This window comes from Pavona decussata, unplaced genomic scaffold (assembly GCF_977016875.1).
Source record: "Pavona decussata unplaced genomic scaffold, jaPavDecu1.1 SCAFFOLD_9, whole genome shotgun sequence".
NCBI lineage: Eukaryota > Metazoa > Cnidaria > Anthozoa > Scleractinia > Agariciidae > Pavona > Pavona decussata.
The window spans coordinates 968,322-987,239 of record NW_028145432.1 but is presented as its reverse complement, the minus strand read 5'-3'; the positions used below and the strand labels follow the sequence as shown (position 1 = coordinate 987,239).

General features: G+C 37.2%; 1 protein-coding gene across 1 annotated transcript; it reads left to right on the top strand.

Moving 5' to 3' along the window:
- The first annotated feature begins 3,239 nt into the window (after window positions 1–3,239).
- On the top strand, window positions 3,240–17,390 carry LOC146488430 (nicotinamide phosphoribosyltransferase-like). The gene is made up of 18 exons (XM_085117666.1): window positions 3,240–3,341; window positions 3,534–3,647; window positions 4,548–4,644; window positions 5,221–5,310; window positions 8,720–8,778; window positions 9,667–9,741; window positions 10,721–10,804; window positions 11,043–11,119; window positions 11,373–11,426; window positions 11,660–11,720; window positions 12,574–12,620; window positions 14,183–14,250; window positions 14,651–14,719; window positions 14,840–14,910; window positions 15,042–15,135; window positions 15,879–15,958; window positions 16,484–16,609; window positions 17,133–17,390. The coding sequence occupies exons 1-18, from the start codon at window positions 3,288–3,290 to the stop codon at window positions 17,253–17,255; spliced, it is 1,443 nt and encodes a 480-aa protein (XP_084973792.1). The 5' UTR covers window positions 3,240–3,287; the 3' UTR covers window positions 17,256–17,390.
- The last annotated feature ends 1,528 nt before the right edge of the window (window positions 17,391–18,918 follow it).

Below are 18,918 nucleotides of genomic sequence, written 5' to 3'. Positions count from 1 at the left end.
TTCAAAATTTGATTTCTCAAAATCAAAATTTTTGAGGCATTCTATTCAGTACCACATGCTGAAATAATAGGTTATTTTTGGCCCATTTTTCATCTTGATAAAAGTAGGTCGGACAAATTTATTCACATTGTGAAAGTAAATTGTCGAGAATTGCTGAAATTGCTTATAACACACATTTTGGTATTACCGTACAAAATTTGATGGATTTTATTTCTCCAAAGTGTTTTATTTCGTTATGCGAAGATTCCTAAATCGCCCCAAAATCACAAAATACAAGCTCAAGAAGCGGCATTTTCACAGAATTTGATTATTATCGATTTTCTCGAAAATGAATCGATATTTAGCTAAACAAACTATGCAGTGATTTGTTTCTCATTGCGGTCTACCTAACTTGAGAATATGGGCCGAATTGATTTTTGAGCTGTTGACACCAAATGTTTGACCGATGGTAACATTTGCTCTTAAGCCTTAACAGTGATTAGCATCAAATTTCTCCTTGTAATATCAGAGCTTATTCAACCCCTGAGGTCATGAGAATAAGGGATATGATCACCCAGGGTAAATTTTCTTGATATTTTAATACCTTCTCCACACCACTTTCATAAGAAATGTATGGGGACAAGTTAGGAGAGTTTGTTCTTTGATATTAGGAGCTTAGGCCTAAAAAATGGCTAGAGTTGGAAAGCTTAGGGTTAAATTTTGAGCTTTGGGTTAATAAATGGCCCGAATTAAGAAACTTCAAACTTGAAATTTGGACCTCCAAAAATCGAACGTGTTCTATCGTGTCGTATGCACTGCGCTGTTCAAAGGGCGCTTTGAAATGAAATGCTCACGCTAAGTGTAATGAAAGAAATATGCTTTAAGAAATAGCTTTTCTTTTAACTGAAATGGCCCAAAATTTGATTTCTCTGAACAATTCAACTTAAAATGAGAAAAATATCAATTTTAAGAGAAAAGTATGAATAAACACCTCAATGCAAAGTAGTTACGAATTTAACGTAGGACAAAATAATTGAAAGCGAAATGAAATCTCAACGAAATGAAGACACCTAGAAAATTTCAAATCAGTACAATAAAACCGGAAAAAAATTACAGCGGTTTCCAATTTATAAGGATATGTATGGAAAAATGACGAATCTGCGATAATGTTTTAAAATGAACCGAATTGTCCTTAACTAATAGAATTAAATGGAACATACCTTATTCCGTTGATGAATGAGAAGTAAACTTGTATAAAAGTATGCTGAACACACGAAGAATCTGAAAGAATTGGGAAACAGTTAATTGTAGAACGTGTAATCGAGTGCGTTAGTTAACAATGAAACGCGAGATATGTTTAGTGGTTTGAATTACTTAGTGAATACATATTGCAAAGAAATTGTAAAACTCACCGTTTATATTGTAAAGCTACAAATTGCTAAATTTAAATTTAAAACTCCAAAAATCGAACTTGTTCTATCGTGTCGTATGCACTGTGCTTTTCAAAGGAAATGGCCCAAAATTCGATTTCTCTGAACGATAAAAAACATCACCTTGACAACCACTTGTTGTATAAATAGTTTGACAAATGCGAGCAGCTCCATTCTCGTCCCCAGAGCCTCCTGTCCCTCTTAGCCGGCGGGGCCTTCGCACGAGGGAAAGGAGGCCACTTGGTCCTCGTGCCCAGCCTCCAGCGGCTAAGAGGACCAGGCGGCTCTGGGGACGAGAATGGAGCAGCTCGAGCGACGGGTTTAGCAAAATATCCACGCAATTCTAGAAAGTAACTTAGGCATTTGAGGAAAGTATTGTGTTGATTAGCTCGGTAAACTTACGGTTTTTAACTGAAAGGAACTTTTCTTACAAAGAAGTGCGAAAATAATAATAATGAAAATGGTTCTTGAAACGAACAACTTCACAGCTAGAATATTTAAATAACATCGGTAATTCGAAAACATTTCGTTCTCGCTCTAAAGCAAACATGACAGTTAAAAGAAACAGAATAGTAAGAACTGGAGTAAACCAGTTTATTTCAGTCGATTGTGCATTTTAGGTGGCCCCTGATCCCTGAATAAAGTTAAAGCCAACTGAGTAAAACATGATTGTTCAAGGCTTACTGAGACCTTCAAGTTGTTTTCCTGTCAGAAGAGAACTTTCTAGCGGGCCACATTGTTCGATTCGCTCCCCAGCAAAGTACCGTTTCATCGGTCAATCGCTGATCCCCTGACCGCGCGCTTATTTCTCATCGCAAAGAAGGCCTGAAACACTGTTGCTTCTGTACAGGTTAAGAACCCTACGTCTTTTCGTTAGCTGTCTTTCAATTCCATCCTTCCTGTGCATTTCGTTTTGGCCTGATCTCAAACTATATACTGACATCGCAATATATTATGGGATAGCTTTGACAATTTTGCGCGGGGAACGCCATACCTCGAATTCATTCAAAAATATTAAAAGTCTAAAATCACCTCTTCATTTCCAAACTTCAACCACCGCACGCTTTGGCATATGAGCCACAACTCACGTTGGTACCATTTTGAGATTGATACCGTCCGCTTTTAGAGAAGAGGTAATAATAGACTTCCGTCTGGCTCGGCTAGCCCCCGACTGTAATCTGTCACCTCGAGCGCTGAAAAGAGCACTATTTATCAGTCGAAAAGCAAAACATGCCTCGCTTCTTTGAGGGATGCTAGTGATTTGCAGATTTCCAGGCTTAATGATGCCCTTCCATCACCATACGGCCAAAAATATTTCAAGCAAAACAGAAAACCGACATGTAAAGCTTCGAATACGCTCGCTTCTCCGAAACTTCGTCACTTGGTCATGTGGTTGAACGAATTCGTTTCAGGGCTAACGCGGTCATCAGCGAAAGCCCAAAAAGGTTTTCTAGTAATTATTTTCTATTTAAATATTATATTTTTGCAATGCCTTATTTTCTATTTAAATATAATTTTTTTTACTGCCTGTGGTGCATCACTTTATAATATGACAACATTTTATATGACGCAATATAAAATGAATGACTTTCCGAAAACATAGCTATACATAGCCTGCAGTGCACGCGTTTTTCATGGGCGAGGGCTGAATAATAAATTTAGTTCGCGTATTTGAAGGAGGCTGAGGCGGAGAGAGAGCATTTAAAAGGGAAAAAATATCCTGCCCACCAGGTTGCTAGAAAAAAAAAATTCTTGATGACCAGAAATCACCCACCCCTCAAGAGGTAAATGGTACTGAACTTTAATACAATGAGGACTATGGCCGCAAGAGCGCGATCGGGGAGCCCTGGGATCGAAGACAAAATCCCAGATATCAAAATGGCGGATTTGTTGGACTCTGAGAACATTCTGCTCGTCACTGACTCGTATAAGGTAGGGGAACAATGTCGGGAGATGAAAATGCATCCTCTATCACTTCACATGCCACTGATTTACTTTTTCTGTAATACAGCCAGTGTCTACCTTGTTTTGTCAATTATCGTACTTCCGGCACGCGGCGCTGGTCGAGTGCTGGTTCAGTTTAAAACTTGGAGGTGGTTCACAACTTGTGTTTCTGCTACTCAGGTGTCACATCATAAACAGTACCCATCAGGGACAACCGTTGTGTTTTCGTACTTCGAAAGCAGGGGAGGAAAGTTTCCACAAGTTTGCTTTTTCGGTTTGCAGTACTTGATCAAGGTGCGTTTTCCAGTACTTTCACTTTCATTTTGTGCGTATGTGCTGGTTGAATAGGCCTTATCACGGTTTTCGACGCCATTTTAAACGAGTAGGCAAACAGGCTTGAAATAACAGTGTTTTTATGGAAATCAGATGTCAAATTACTTTCATAAAACATCGCTTCTGAAAAATTCATGAATTGGAAACTTTTAGCAGTGCCCGAAAGCGTCCAGTCGTGTTTTGAACTTTCCATACATTTCTCTGTAAAGCGAACCAGCCGTGAACTGCTACTAAAAGTAGTTCGTGGGAAAAAATACAGGGAAATGTATGGAAAGTTCAAAACACGACTGGACCCTTTCTAGCACAGCTACATCCCTTCAATTTTTTTCTTAAAATCCTTTTCCTAATGCCAATGCTAATGCGATGTTTTATGAAAATTATTTTACATCGGATTTCCATGCAAACGTGGTTATTTTAAGCCTGTTTGCCTACTTGTCAAAATGGCGTTGAATACCGTGATAAGGCCTATTATCACAGGGTAGATGTGAACGATATTTTTATGAGTAGATTCTGCATAAATGAATGAATTCTCGCTGCTTTCCAGGTAAACTGGTCTTCAAAAGAAGCAAAATCGATCTAATGTAATTAGGTTTTGTGTTGCATAATTTAATTGTTATGCACGTGCACTGCTTCATAGGCAGTGAAAACTGAGATGGCGATCGCAGGCAAGTAATCCTATCTTATGCACCGTTCCAGATGACCTTTATTCTCGACCCTTGCCATTATTTTCATGAATGCAAACTGATAACTATCTAAGCATGAACATTGAAGTGCCATGTACACTGCCTAGTCGTACACGTGTGTCATCAAATCTGGCAGTTATCTCAACATTGATTGTTTTGTTAACTCATGGTTTCTTAGAGATGGCTCGTGGGTCAGGTGGTAACAGAAGAAAAAATCCGCCAAGCAAAGGATTTCTACAAACTTCACTTTGGCTACACTTTGTTCAACGAAGAAGGTTAGTGCTTGCAGCATGACTCTGTAAATGTCAAACTGCTTTGAAACTGATTCAATGTTTGACATCTCATCAATAATATTAATATAAATTCATTATCAGACCTTGTTTTCTGGCCAGCCCAGTTAGAGGTGTGCGAGGAAAGATGGGATGGGAAGAAAAAGTGACTCTTGCTTGCTCCTTGTGCTTGTTCACAAACTTCCAGTTGCAGTTTGCCCTTGTTTCAAAGCTATTTCCATTCTTTCATGCCCCTCTGGAAGAAAACAGCCTATGAAAGAGGCAGCTTTATCATACATTTGACTCTCACATCTCAAGAAAGGGCTATCTTGAACCACCTTTTGATTGGTCAGTAGTTTTGACAGCTTTGAACTGCATATAACTTGTAGTGTTGGCTAAAATCACAAACACGGTGTCACGTTTACAAGAAATCAATGCAATGATTAAAAGCATCATGACAATTACATTCTCTGCATACACCTGAGCTGGCTCATAGACTTGAAACCTTTCATTTGTTCCTTGTGTGCAGATTAACAGATTTGTCACTGATTTCCTTTATTTGTTTGAATTTGTTTTCAAAAGGTTGGCAGTACATTCTAAAAGAACATAATGGTAAATTACCACTCAGGATCAGAGCTGTTCCAGAAGGGTCGGTGGTTCCTGTTAAAAATGGTAAGATTATTCAGAGCATAACATAATTCATGTTAGTTAGTTATTTATTTCTGTCAATTTAGCAACACCTTTACATTTATGACAGTTGATAGGAACAGACACAATTGTCATTTCTTGTGCTTATTATTGTAAGTCCATATTGTAATTCGAATTGTAATTCTAATATAAGATTAGTTATTTTAAGTGAGGAAGCCTGACTTGTCATAAGCCTCATGGTTTCTTTCACGTTTTCTCGCCATTTATTTTCTTACATCAATTTTCTTCATTTTTTTCCATCTTTAAATGTTGTATATGGCAAAAGAAATAATTATTGTATTGTATTGTATTGTTAGTTAATCTCTAGTCTTAATTTTTATAATTTGTAATTATCACACGGCATGTCTGAAACCAGCTTGCTGAGCCATTTACTGTATTTAAATAAAGTTAATTGATTGTTTGATTGATTGATTGACATGCACACGCAAAAAAAGGATAGCAAATTACTGACAGGGCCATAAGGATGATTTGTAAAAGAGCAAAAGCCCCATACTACTAAAGGCAGATAGCCTACTTGAAGTAATCTTACACTAGAATTTAAAGAAAAAAAATGACAATATGAAAGTCATAAAATATGAAATGCTAGCTACAACGAACAATATACTAGCAATTCATCTTGGAAAAAGTTAGGCATATTTTGTCTCACAAAATCCAAAAAAAAGTTTAAAGGTAGCCAGTGAAACTTGGGTTGTCAGCAGTCCATAGACCAGTTGCGTTGTTGCTCAATAATTTCTCCAGTACAGTATAAAACAACTGCATTTAGATGGATGGAATTTTTTTTAGTCCATCACAGATTTTTTGAGTGTCCCAACTCTGTTTACAGCAGCTTCTAATGTGTACCTCAAGTTTTCCTGTAACTAAATGTGTAGTCAAGAGTTCTGACTCAAGTTGGGAATGTTGTTCTTTGTTGCCTTTATACTGCAGACTGCATTTTTTCCTTTTTGCTGTTTGTTTGAGATAGGTGTCACATGCTCATGCTCATATTTTGTTGTAAACCCACTGGTTAACCTTGTGGACAGGGGGGGAGGTGGGGGGGGGGGGGCAGTGTGGCCTAGTGGTTAGGGCATCGAACTTGTTATCCAGAGGTCCCAGGTACAAGTTCCGATCTTACCACTTGAATTTGTTTAACGGTAACCCTGTTTTCAAATCCAAAGACCTTGCTTTGTAAATAGCCAACTGGTTTGCCTCCCATCACTTGGGATTTTTAATAGGGTTAAACGTAATTTAACTTAGCTAACGACTTGGAGACCTGGTGGCATGGCGTAGCGTGGCGTTAGCGTTTATTGGCGTAGGGTTTGGGCACTGGTGGCACATTAGCATTTGGGCTTTTCCTTCCCTTCCCTCCCGGTAGTGTTAGGTTGTTATTGTTTGGGATTGGTGTTAGTGTTGGGGGTTGGTTAGGGTTAGGGTAAGGGTTAGTTCTTTGTCTTATATACTTATTATTATTTCCACTGAGCTTCTAGTCTCAGTGTGACGGGTGCTAGGGTTGCGGGTGGGGCTCGTGGCTGGGTGTGTGTAGGGCAGGCTTACGGGGTGTTCTACATTCCTGGGTTTGGGTTGGCAGTACCAGCCCCTGGCTCCTGGGCACCCAAACTCCATTTGCGACATAGGCGTTAAACAAATGTGGTGTTCAGTTTGTTTGTTTATTTCACTGAATTATAGTGTTCCCAATTATTGTACAGCCCTAAATACTCCAAACCTTGAATAGTCATTTATTTATTTTTTACTTTTTATTTCCTACTCACAAAAGTTTGCTTCAGTCTTGTGTAGAGTTTAATAAACTTTATCAAGACATGTCAATGTGTTTAGTACTACAGTAGTAATTGAGGACACTATAAATGATTCAAATAAACATAACAAACTCGGCATGGCTCTTAAAAATTCCCACTGTTAGAGAAGCTTACCAGTTGGCTATTTACAAGATGTGGCCAAGAATTTAAAATGGGGGACTATCATGAAACAAATCTATCTTGTGGTCAGAGAGGGTCTTGATCTGGGGACCTCTGGATTACAAGCTTGCGTCTCTGACCATTCAGCCACACTTCCTTCCAAATTTTTAACTGGTGAATGCGCGCATGCGCAATGAACGAGTTATAGCGATAGCTGGGTGTTGACTTGGTAGGTTCTGTCGTTAACTTTCGGGCGTGCGCAGTGAGTGAGTTTTAAATTCAATTAGTGGAAAAAACACGCGAACATTTATTGTTCATGTTCACGGTGCATCAGGATTTTCTTATTCAATATATAGAGCATAATTTGACGATCGTTTAGTGCAAGAATGGAGATTTTTCGTTAAATCTGAGCAAAGTTACAAGTTTTTTCAGTTTTTCAGATAGTCCGGGGTCGTAAACTTAATTAGTGAAAAGAAAAACGTGAAAATTTTTTCACGACGTGTCAGAATTCTCTTATTCATTCTGTAGAGAATAATTTGTCAGAATTCTCTTATTCATTCTGTAGAGAATAATTTGACAATCATTTAGTGTAAGAATGGAGATTTTTCGTTGAATCTGAGCAAAATTTTTAGTTTTTTTCGTTTTTTTCTACAAAGTGCGGTTTCTTTTAAGAATTAAAAATAATTTAATTTAGAAATAATCTAATTAAAAAATAATTCCATTTGTCAGTTTTCACGCGAAAGCGGAACGTGCCATGTCACGCATCATTGACGTCGTAAACAAAATTATGCATCTGGTAAAATGAACACTTTAAGATCTTGTCAGCTTCCATAGAGGTTTCAAAGGGAAAAAATGTTTCATTTTCGAAATTTACAACTGGTAATTTATGGGAAAGCAAAAGGACGCGGTCGATGAATAATTCTTATTTAGCAAGAGCTTGTCATAATTCATTATTTTTACTTGAGGATTGCGTGGACTGAACTCCAAAGGAAAAATTTCACGCATTTATATTTATGTCGGGCATGAAATGTAATGCAATACTTTGTTGAACAGATTTCCCTTTGTGAGATCGGCTTGCCCTACAGTAATTTTGTAATTTTAATTCACAAAAAAAGATGGGCAAGTGAAGGTCAGAATCCACTAGCCCAATCGCAAAATCCAGTAGCCCCGGACTATCGGACACGAATTTGCATGACATAGTTGCACATGGCGTGCTTCATGAACTTTGAATGAAAAAACACGTGATTTTTTTTTAATCGGCGCATCAGAATAATCTTATTCAATCTGTAGAGAATAGTTTGACAATCATTTTTAAAGTACAAGAATGGTTATTTTTCGTTACATAATCAGGCAAAGATATAATTTCTTTTAGCTTTCAAGGAAGTTTCCGTAGCCGTCTAAATTTCAATTACTATGTGTCATCTGCATTCACGAGTTGGCTCACAGGAGCCTTTGATTTCTTTTTTTTTTGTTGTTTTTTCCAGTTTTGTTTACAGTTCAAAATACAGATCCAAACTGTCCCTGGCTCACAAACTGGGTTGAGGTGAGGCAGTTAATTTTACCTAACGATGCATCATTGATTTAAAAAACACTCCTTGAGTTCTATCTCTCACTCCAAGAACTGTTTTGGTTCTGGGACCTCTTTGTACCTTATATTTGAATGGGTGCATTTCACAATTACCTTCTTGTATTAAATTAATAATAAAATAACGCCAAGTTTATTTCTTGAAATGAATTCTGACATTAATCATCTTTAGTTAAGAAGAAGTAATTTAAATTTTTAAATGCCACCATGGTATTGTTAAAGTTGCAATTGAGTCCCAAGTGGCCCACTGGCCGGAACTTAACCCTTTATTCCCTAACATCAAAGAACAAATTCTCCTATCTTGTCCTCATACTTTTCTTATAAAAGTACTGAAGAGAAGTTGTAAAAAAATCAAGAAAATTCACCTTGGGTGATCATATCCTTAATTCTCATGACCTAAGGGGTTGAATAAGCATTGATATTACAAGGAGAAATTTGTTCTTGATCAGTGTTAGGGCTTAAAGGGTTAACCTGGTTTCTGTAGCATGAACAACTAGGAATATTACTACTACTGGTTAGGATGCTGGTCTGTCGCTGGGTTACTCCCAACAGCATGTCGCCGGTACCCATTTATACACTTGGATGAAGAGAGACAATGTGAAGCAGTTTCTTGTCTAAGGAAACAACACCGTAACGCAGAGGCAAACTTAAGCATTGAACCAATGACCCTTCGATATTCTGATCGTCGGATCAAAAGCTTGAAATGTTAATCACTATGCCGCTGTGCATTCACCCAATTAAATAAAGGGCTTAGTAAAATATTTAAGTTGTTCAGGATTTATCCAAAACTATCACAACTGACCTTTCTCTTATCTTGGAATTACTAATGGTGTTTTTTTCTTGTAGACATTGCTAGTACAGTCCTGGTATCCAATGACTGTTGCTACAAACTCAAGAGCACAGAAGGAAATTATAGCTGAGGTATTAGAATGTTTTGTTCCAGAAAATAACCATTTTCCCCCTTAGAATGATGTTCTTTTGTCTTCAAAACCCCAACCCCACTCACCCTTGTGAGAAATTCCAGTTTTAAAGTTAATCAATAAAATATTTATCACTAAGCGTCGTATACTTTCTCTTAAAAAGTTTGGCATAAGTGACTTCTCTTGCCCTCTGAATTTCTGGTGGCCAATCCACGAGGCAAGGGAACCATACAATTCCGTTTCTCGAAGCCTTTTGTGGCAAATATTTTGTATTATATCATGAACATTTGCTGCGATGTGACATAACTTGTGCACATCAACCATCCCTCTCCACCTTTTCCACTTACGTGTAAGTCAGTCAAATCATAGCCACTATCCTACTTAAAGTCGTTCATTTAGCCCCTTTGTCCCTCCCCCAAAACTTTTCACTTTAGTCAAATTGGTCATATCTAAGAATACTGTAGATGTCCTAAGTATCCTTTTCAAAGTAAGGGATAATGCTCAACCTTTTTCCCATGAAAGTAGGTTTACTTCTCTGTGAATGAAAGCAATCATTTTGTACACGTACCATTGAAGTTTGTAGCAGGTCTTGCTGTGGGAAAAAAATGCTAGCAGCAACTGATAATGTGGTGGCCTGTTGGTTGCCAAATTGTACCCTTTGACTTCTCAGCGATACCGGTAGTCAATTTAGCCCCTACTGGCATCCCAGCTGCTCCTTCTGGCTGGTAATTAACCACATCTTGTGAAGATGACCAGTTACTCAGGATTTGAAAATAACTAAGAGACCACTGACATAAGTGGATGTGCATTACCATCAAAGAAGTGTGGTGTTAATTATTATCATACATGCCCTTTTAATTATTTTTCCTTCAAGAGAAAAACAAATAGCAGTCAGTAACTCGGACAATGCTAAGTAAATAGGAATATAAATTATTTGTTGTTAGTGATCTTAATTTGTGTAATTCAATTTCCATTTTTAGTACCTTGATGAGACAGCTGAAAGTTTAGATGGTCTTCCTTTCAAACTTCATGATTTTGGTTTCCGTGGAAGCACATCAGTTGAGGTTTGACCACTGTTGTTTTAATTTATACTTTATTTGATACAATGTAGTGACACTGATTAATGGACTTACAGTTCTGTTTATAACTTTATTTTATAACTTGCCACCCTTCTTACATAACTGGCTTTGTTGAAGGTTAATGAAATCCTGGAGCTCAGTGCTAGAAAACACTTTCATAGTAGTTGAAACATACAAACTCAGCAATTAAAAAGCGTCTGAATTTTTCTTTCTGTTCTTTTAGTCAGCATCTCTTGGTGGAGCAGCTCATCTTGTCAATTTTTGTGGAACTGATACTGTAGCAGGGATGGTTTTGGCAAGGTGAGTTTCATTTTAAAAATGAAGAAAAACGTGAGCAGTGAAGGGTAATTTCAGCTATATTTTACTATAGTAGATTTAATGAATGTTTTTTATGTAAAGGTTTTGAATGCAAAATGTTCTCATTAAGTTTTTGTTTTTCAGCTCTCAAAAATTTTATCACTTAGAGTTAGCAATTCCTAGGAGTCTCTGAAAGTCTGGACAATTTAGGGAACAAGATGTTCCTCTTTGCCTAATCCTAATCATTTTTCTACAGGAATTATTATGGCTGTGAAATTGCTGGCTTCTCAATCCCAGCTGCTGAACATAGGTATGTACAGTTGTAGAAAAATACCTCATAAATGGAATGCTGTGGTAACCAGTTAATGCCATTCAATTGAAAGCTACTGAGTGCCCAATACCTTCCTACTTACACATGGTATATGCGTAATGCCACTTACTGTACTGGACTGTAGTTACCAGTGCCAGTAGCTGCATATCAGTCTCTGTGTTTGTAAAATTACTATTTGTGTCCTGATGAAGATTCCTTTAATTTATCAATAGCACAATAACAACGTGGGGAAAAGAAGGAGAAAAAGATGCGTTTAGGAACATGTTAGAACAGGTGGGTTGTATCAGGGAAAGGTTCTACCGTCATACATGTCTGGTGTCCAGACAAATGAAAATGTACACACTGTTTATAGATGTGTTGCAAAATAAAACCTTCAAGATAAATACAGCTATTGCCTATAACTTGTTTACAGACCTTTTATGTTCTCATAAGCTCATAGACCTTGAGAATGAAATAAAGTCAGCAGGAATTTAATGTGTGGGAGTACAAAGAGAAATTACAGGAAGAGTATTTTTATGCTGTGTACTTGCATATAGCTTAGAGATTCGAGTGCTGACGGTTCAAGCATTAGTCCTCTGTGAGAGCGAATTCGCTCTGACAAAAGGCTTATGCTTGGAACATCGGCACTCGAATCTCTTTACTGTGGTCATTTTACCTTTAGTTATCAACTCTGTTGATAAACCAAATGTTCATTCATTTCTACTCCCCACCAATATAATTAATGCAGCATCGCAGTTTCTTTTGAAACTAACCCCCATATTTACTTGCATATATTGTACTAAATTTCTATTTTTAAAAATAATAAAATTTATTATTATTATTTATTATTTTAATGGTCGTGAACAGTTTAATTAATATTTCCTGCATTGTGTTTTCATCGAGTCTTAAATACGTATATTCCTTTTGGGTATGTTTACATCTGCAACCTGACTTTTGCAATAATGTCTGGTTGGGTTGTAGAGTTGAGAAAATCAGTGGTCAATAACGTAAATCACATGACTTTGTATACTACAACAATCATAAGAGTTGAACTATCAAGCAGTATATTAAATTAGGAAGTTAGGACTTGTAAACAGACAAGTGATATTGACAGATTGTTAATTGCAGTCTGTTGAATAACTTTTAGTTTCCAACTGGGCTGGTTGCTTGTGTCAGCGATAGCTACAACATTTGGTGAGTCCTGTAAATATTAAAACATCGTTTAGCTGTACTTTATGCTGATTTTGTTAACTGGTGCATGTTCCTTTTGATATTTATCTTTAGTGTACTTCTCCTACATGCAGTTCTGAAATTAGGGCAGTAAACAAATATCCTAAGTAGACCACGTTTGGATTGTCGGTACTAGAACTACATGTAGCTTGCACACAAGGCTTAAGCAGGGGATTCTTTTCACATGCAAATTATATCTAACAATAATTATTATTCCATGAGTGTACATTTGATATGAGATGATAGAAAGCCAATGAGGTGCATGGCACTGAGCTGGCTATAATCATCTCATATCCAACAATCAAGAAGGATTGCGAGATCTTGCTGATTTCACTAATTGCAAGAACAACCAGAGGACAATAATATTTAATGGTGGCTATTTTTCAGTCACAATAGTATATTAATTGGCTCATATACCATGGTCGCTAAGCCAATCAAATACTTGGAATTACATTATACAATGATCCAGTTTTTAATAATTTTTAATATATAATATTCCCCCACAAGAGCCTCAAAGCTCGATCCAATTCAATACAAAGACTTCGAATATGCTCTACTAGAACATAATTTACAACTAAATATCCATGAGAATACAGTCGAACCTCCATGTGCGACCACCTCTCGTAAGCGACCACCTCTCATTAGCGACCACTTTTCCAAAATACCAAAAGTTTTCAAGTCAAATCACTATAGGTGGAACCTCTTGTAGGTGATCACCTCTCGTAAGCAACCACTTTTAGAGATGATTGTTTAAAACTTTCAATTGTTTTTAACCTCCCGTAGGCGACCACTTGACACACAATCTGCTGTATCTCTCACGGGCAAAAATATGTGCTGCTGTAACATATTGGCCACATCATTACAGCGGACGCCGTAAATCTCACAGTCAGAGTGTTGAAACCACTGATAAAATACACATGCACTATAGTCACACTGAAATAAACTTTAATCAGATTGAATCCCCTGTAGGAAAAAATATTTCTTATCTTTTATCTTTCTTATCTTTTTGCTTATGTTCCGTTCCCAGAAAAAAATTTAGGCAGCGCCACTGAGTAATAAAAGAGTCAAGTTTCTTTCACAATAATTGTCTCAATCCCTGAATTAAGTAATTTACCATAGACCCAAAGATTTTTTGCCAAGAATAATTTTGGACCAGTCTTAATATACTTGTAGCTAAGAATAGTTATTACTATGGGTTTCAATGATCACTGGCAAAAGGGTTAGGTCTCCGCAATAGCCATATGTAAATTACCCGAAATTTAGACCCCCTGTGGTGTGACCTTTGGTAAGCGACCACCCCCCGTAAGCGACCATGTATCCTTGACACTATGGGTGGTCGCTTACGGGAGGTCTGACTGTATTCATAATATGTTATTTCGGATGGGACGCGATAACACAGCCATAGGTAAGTTCACACTCGCCCCAGTTGTTCTCTGTCCATAATGTCATTTGCATTCACTTGAGCTGTCTGTGAAGACACCAGGGTTAATAAGGATCCACTTTATTTTGTCTTCTTGAAATTTCAGGGAGGCTTGTGAGAAATTCTGGGGAGAGGAACTAAAGGAGCTTGTCGTAGAACGGGGGAAACGCAATGGTAAGGAAACTGGTGGAGAAGGTCACAATGAAACTGAAACTGAATTTCTGTATTTTCACAAAGAGTTTGTTTAAACTATTAGCCACAAACGCATTTTTATGCCTTAACTTTTATTTTTATTTTTTAATGTTTAAAGAGCACTGTCACTGCGATTTTGCAGTAGATTTTGGTAGAAACTGCTGCAATATTTGACAAAGAACCTGTTTTCTAAACATGACATTGCTCTCAGAACACCAGGAAGAAAACATTAAGGGATAATTTCGCAGAGGAAGTACAAACTATTAAAAGTTTCTAGCGATTTCTATATGATTTAGTAGGAAGTATCAGGGTTTTGAATTTACTCTGTTCCCTCTTTTCATCTGTTTTGAGTGACATCATTTTATTCTTCTTTTCGTCCTAGGTGTGCTTGTTATTCGGCCAGACTCAGGAGATCCTCCAGAAGTAGTAGTGAAAGTTTTAGATATCTTGCGTGAGTACATGCACCACAATGCATTGTTACAACAGTTTTCAGTAAGTGTTTTATTATGAGGGCAGCTTCAATTTAAACAGTTTTCTAACTACTGTCCAATATATTTTTTTGGTCTTACAGGTCGGAAATTTGGTAGTGAGAAAAACTCGAAAGGATTCTATATGTTACCTCCTTACCTCAGAATAATCCAAGTAAGAAACAAATAAATGAACATGCAAGAAAATATTTCATTTCCTGTTGAGTGATTTATTTTTTTTACTTCAAATCACAGCTGTACAGGCCTGTGACTTTTTTTACAACAATAATATTTATTGTGCCATAGGGTGACGGGATCAGTTATGAAACACTGACTGATATCTTAGAGAATATGAAGAAACACAAATGGAGTGCTGACAATATTGCATTTGGAAGTGGAGGTTTGTTGAAAATGTACTTAAATTCTTCAATAGTTAACTGATGAAGAACTACATGATTTTAAGCATAATACAATCTTAAACATGTTGGACTCCGATTTAAAAAAGTTAATACACAACGTTTATCAAAAACGTATAAAAGACGTTTTGTTGTTATTATTTTAAGCACGTGGTAATAGCCGGAAGTTAAGGGTTTGTTGCATAAAGGGTAGAAACTGCAGCAAGTCAACCGGCCTTACAATTATTATGGTATTCTTTCAGGAAACGATGCCCCATGTTTTCTGTCCTAAATGGTGCATTCCGGTTTGCTTTTCTTTATGTCTTGTTTTTTTATGGCATTTAGGTAATGTTTAAAACACAAGCAGCAGTGTTTTATCGGTATTTAAAACCATGAGGTGCAGCCGAGTGGTTTTAGACCCGATAAAACATGTGCTGCGAGTTTTTTAAATGGCTTCAAAAACATTCCTGGAAAAGCGTATGTCAAGAGAGTTCATAACAATTATGCTTTTGTGAACGTTGGAAATTAGCATACGAGCATGCTTATAAGGAGGAGGTTTTATCGGGTTTTAAAACCACTGCAAGTGATGTTTTGTCGACCATTTGATAGGTCAATGGGCTTTTGAATTAGTAATGAGTTTTTGAATGAAAGTTTGTACATAAAGGAAACTAGGAAAGTAGAGGGGGTCGTAAAACGTGCCAGGAGATGATTATTCTGTTTCACTGAGTCATCATTCTTTTCTGATCAGGGGCGTTGCTTCAGAGATTGGATCGGGATACTCAGAAGTGTGCCTACAAGTGTTGCTTTGCTGTTATTAACGATAAGCCTGTAAGTTTGAAGCTGCAAAATGTAATAGGCCTTATCACTGTTTTCGACACCATTTTGACGAGAAGGCAAACGCGTCTTGAAATAACAGTGTTTGTATGGCAACCCAATGTCAAATAATTTTCATAAAACATCGCTTCTGAAAAATCCATGAGTTGCCTACTCGTCAAAATGGCGTCGAAAACCGTGATAAGGCCTATTATATTACCAACAAAGGCAATGTTGATTTGTGCCATGTACATTTTACATTCTATTCCAAACATTCTAAGTTAACATCTTTCTCTACCCAATACAATATCCGGGGTGTCTTCACGAGGTCACAAAGGGTGTTAATTTGATGCAATACTTATTTGAGTAAATTTGTTTATTCATTTGTTTTGCCTGTTTGGAACTCTTGGAAAATAAAAAAAATTAAAGAATTAAAGTTTTAATCTCCTCGAGAGGCATGGTATGCCAAAAATTAATACATCTGTAGGATTATTGTTACTGAAACTAAGAGCTCTGTGTTGTTTGTTGTTTGCCTTAAAGGTGAATGTCTTCAAGCAACCTATCACCGATTCATCAAAGAATTCTAAGAAAGGTCTGCTCTCCCTTGAACTGGACGAAAAGGGAAAATATGTGACGATTGAAGAAGGACGAGGCAATGCAGATAAGGTAACGCTGCCTGTTCTGGGAATTGTCTCCGAAATTTTGCGCGACAAAGTACTTGGATATACTTGAGGTTACTCTTAGAGCACTAAAAATAAAAGTAGTTAATTTAGTGATTTCCCCAAGGAAGAACAAACAATCAGTGTTCAGCAATTTTTCTAATACAGATGGGAAGAACATGGACAAACTGGCTATTTAACTTTCCAGTTGCGGCCCATTTCATTACACAGTAGTTTCTATGCACAAGTGAAGTTATTGTTAACAAAACTGGACCATTAGGATAACGTTTTCCATTGATTCATTTTTTGCTGTTGTTGTTTTTGTTTTTGTTTTTGTTTTTTGGAGGTTATTCAGTGACACGAAAAAATAGGTGAAATCGCGCCTAAAAAACATATCTTTTTGTCTCTAATTTTCTGGTTAAATGAATACTTGTAAATAGAGCCTTGTTCATGCGACAACCTGTCGTTTTTTTGTTTCTAACTAATAACTCGTCATAAAACAAACCATTTTTTTTTTGGCTCGTGGACAGGATCTTCTCGAGACTGTATATGAAGATGGAGTCCTTGTCAAAGAGTATACCTTTGCACAAGTCAGAGAGAATGCTGAAATCCCACTGGTGAAAGAGGCAAAAAAGAGTGGAGCAAAGAAATAGACTTGCTAGGAATTCTGTGTGAATTGTGGCAAATCTATCACACACTTGCACAATTGAAAGTTACAAATGAATGAAGAAATATTAAGTCAGAGAGAATGCTGAAATCCCACTGGTGAAAGAAGCAAAAAAAAAAAAAAAAATGGATCAAAGTAATAGACTAGCTAGGAATTCTGTGTGAATGGTGGCTAATCTATCACACTTGCATGATTGAAAGTTAAAATGAAGAAATACGAAGGGCAAGTGAGGCTGATACCAGTCTCGAGTGAGGAATCTTCATTGTTACTTACGCCGCGTTTGGTTGGCACCACAGTTGTGCGGCTGATGAGGCCGATTCTTACAAGGCAGTCTCTGCCGCAGGCACTTGAGTGCAAACTATCCCATACCGGTACTGCATCTGATGGGAAAACATTCAGAATGGATAAAAAAGTCCGTTGTGAATCAAGATTTCCCGGAATATGTACCACCAGACTTGCTCTCACTCGCGTTACCTCTTTGCGCATCTTGGGATGTGTATATTGCTGCGCGGTTTATGACCTAGCGGGAAAAGTTGATCTTAGCAAGGGTTGTCGGGATCCAAAACGAAATTTAGCGGTAACCACGCGTTCTTCAGAGAAACAGTAATTTAGCTTCAATTTGGAAATAAATGCCATACGTTGTTATGCTTTTTAGATTTGCTGTTGCTTAATTATCTCTGAAAAACGCGTGGTTACCCGCAATTTTCTTGTCGGATTCCAATACCCTTGCTGAGATCTGCTATTCCCGCATAGTCATAAACCGCGCAAGAATACTTCTGTATTAGGACGCACCCTCCTAAATTAGAACAGGATGCAGAGCTATAGTTGGTACTAGAGGTCTTCGTTCCGTAACCTCACATAATTCTTAGCATAGACTTGGCCTGAGTGTGTCTGGGTACAGCACATAGAAGGCACATTGATAGTCATTAGTGAAAAAATGAGAATTAAAATTCGGTCCATAAGTTCTGATAGTTTGTTTCAGTATATTCGCAGATATAGCATAGGATGTATTATTGTTATTCAGTATGTCAGTTTCTTAGCCTGCGAACAAGTTCTTCCCCGACAAGATTATAATCATAGAACAGTTCAGCAAGACGATAGAGTTTTGGCATACTCAGTGAAGTGTAATAAGTTTTTATCTCTGTTAGGTAATATAATCTACAAATGTTTAGTACTTGTCTTTGTTCAGAACTCATGTTGTACAAGACAATAGGTTGATTGCATTGCCGCCATGTTGGTGCCAAAACAAAAGAAAATTTGCTCACATGGTTTACATAAAAATGGAAGTTAACTCCCACAGGAGAACAATCTTATTCTTCCTAACCACCAACATGGCCGCCATGACGTATTTATTACATTTACCGCTGCATGTTTCTTTATGAAATTTCCGTTTATCTTATGCTGGTATCACAGAAAGCAATCAATTGCCTTTGTGAAGTGCTTTAAGTATGGTAAATTTTGTTTCCCAAGTGGTTAAGTAGCAACATTTGTCAGATACAATTGTTTGTCGTCTTTCTAAGGTGAAGCACGTACCATGTCAGCCTAGCTTATCAGATAGGTGTACGTACCTGAATAAATATTGTGTAATTAAATAAATATCTTAAACGTATATTCATTGTCGCTTTTCAATCGCGTACTTATTTGATTCA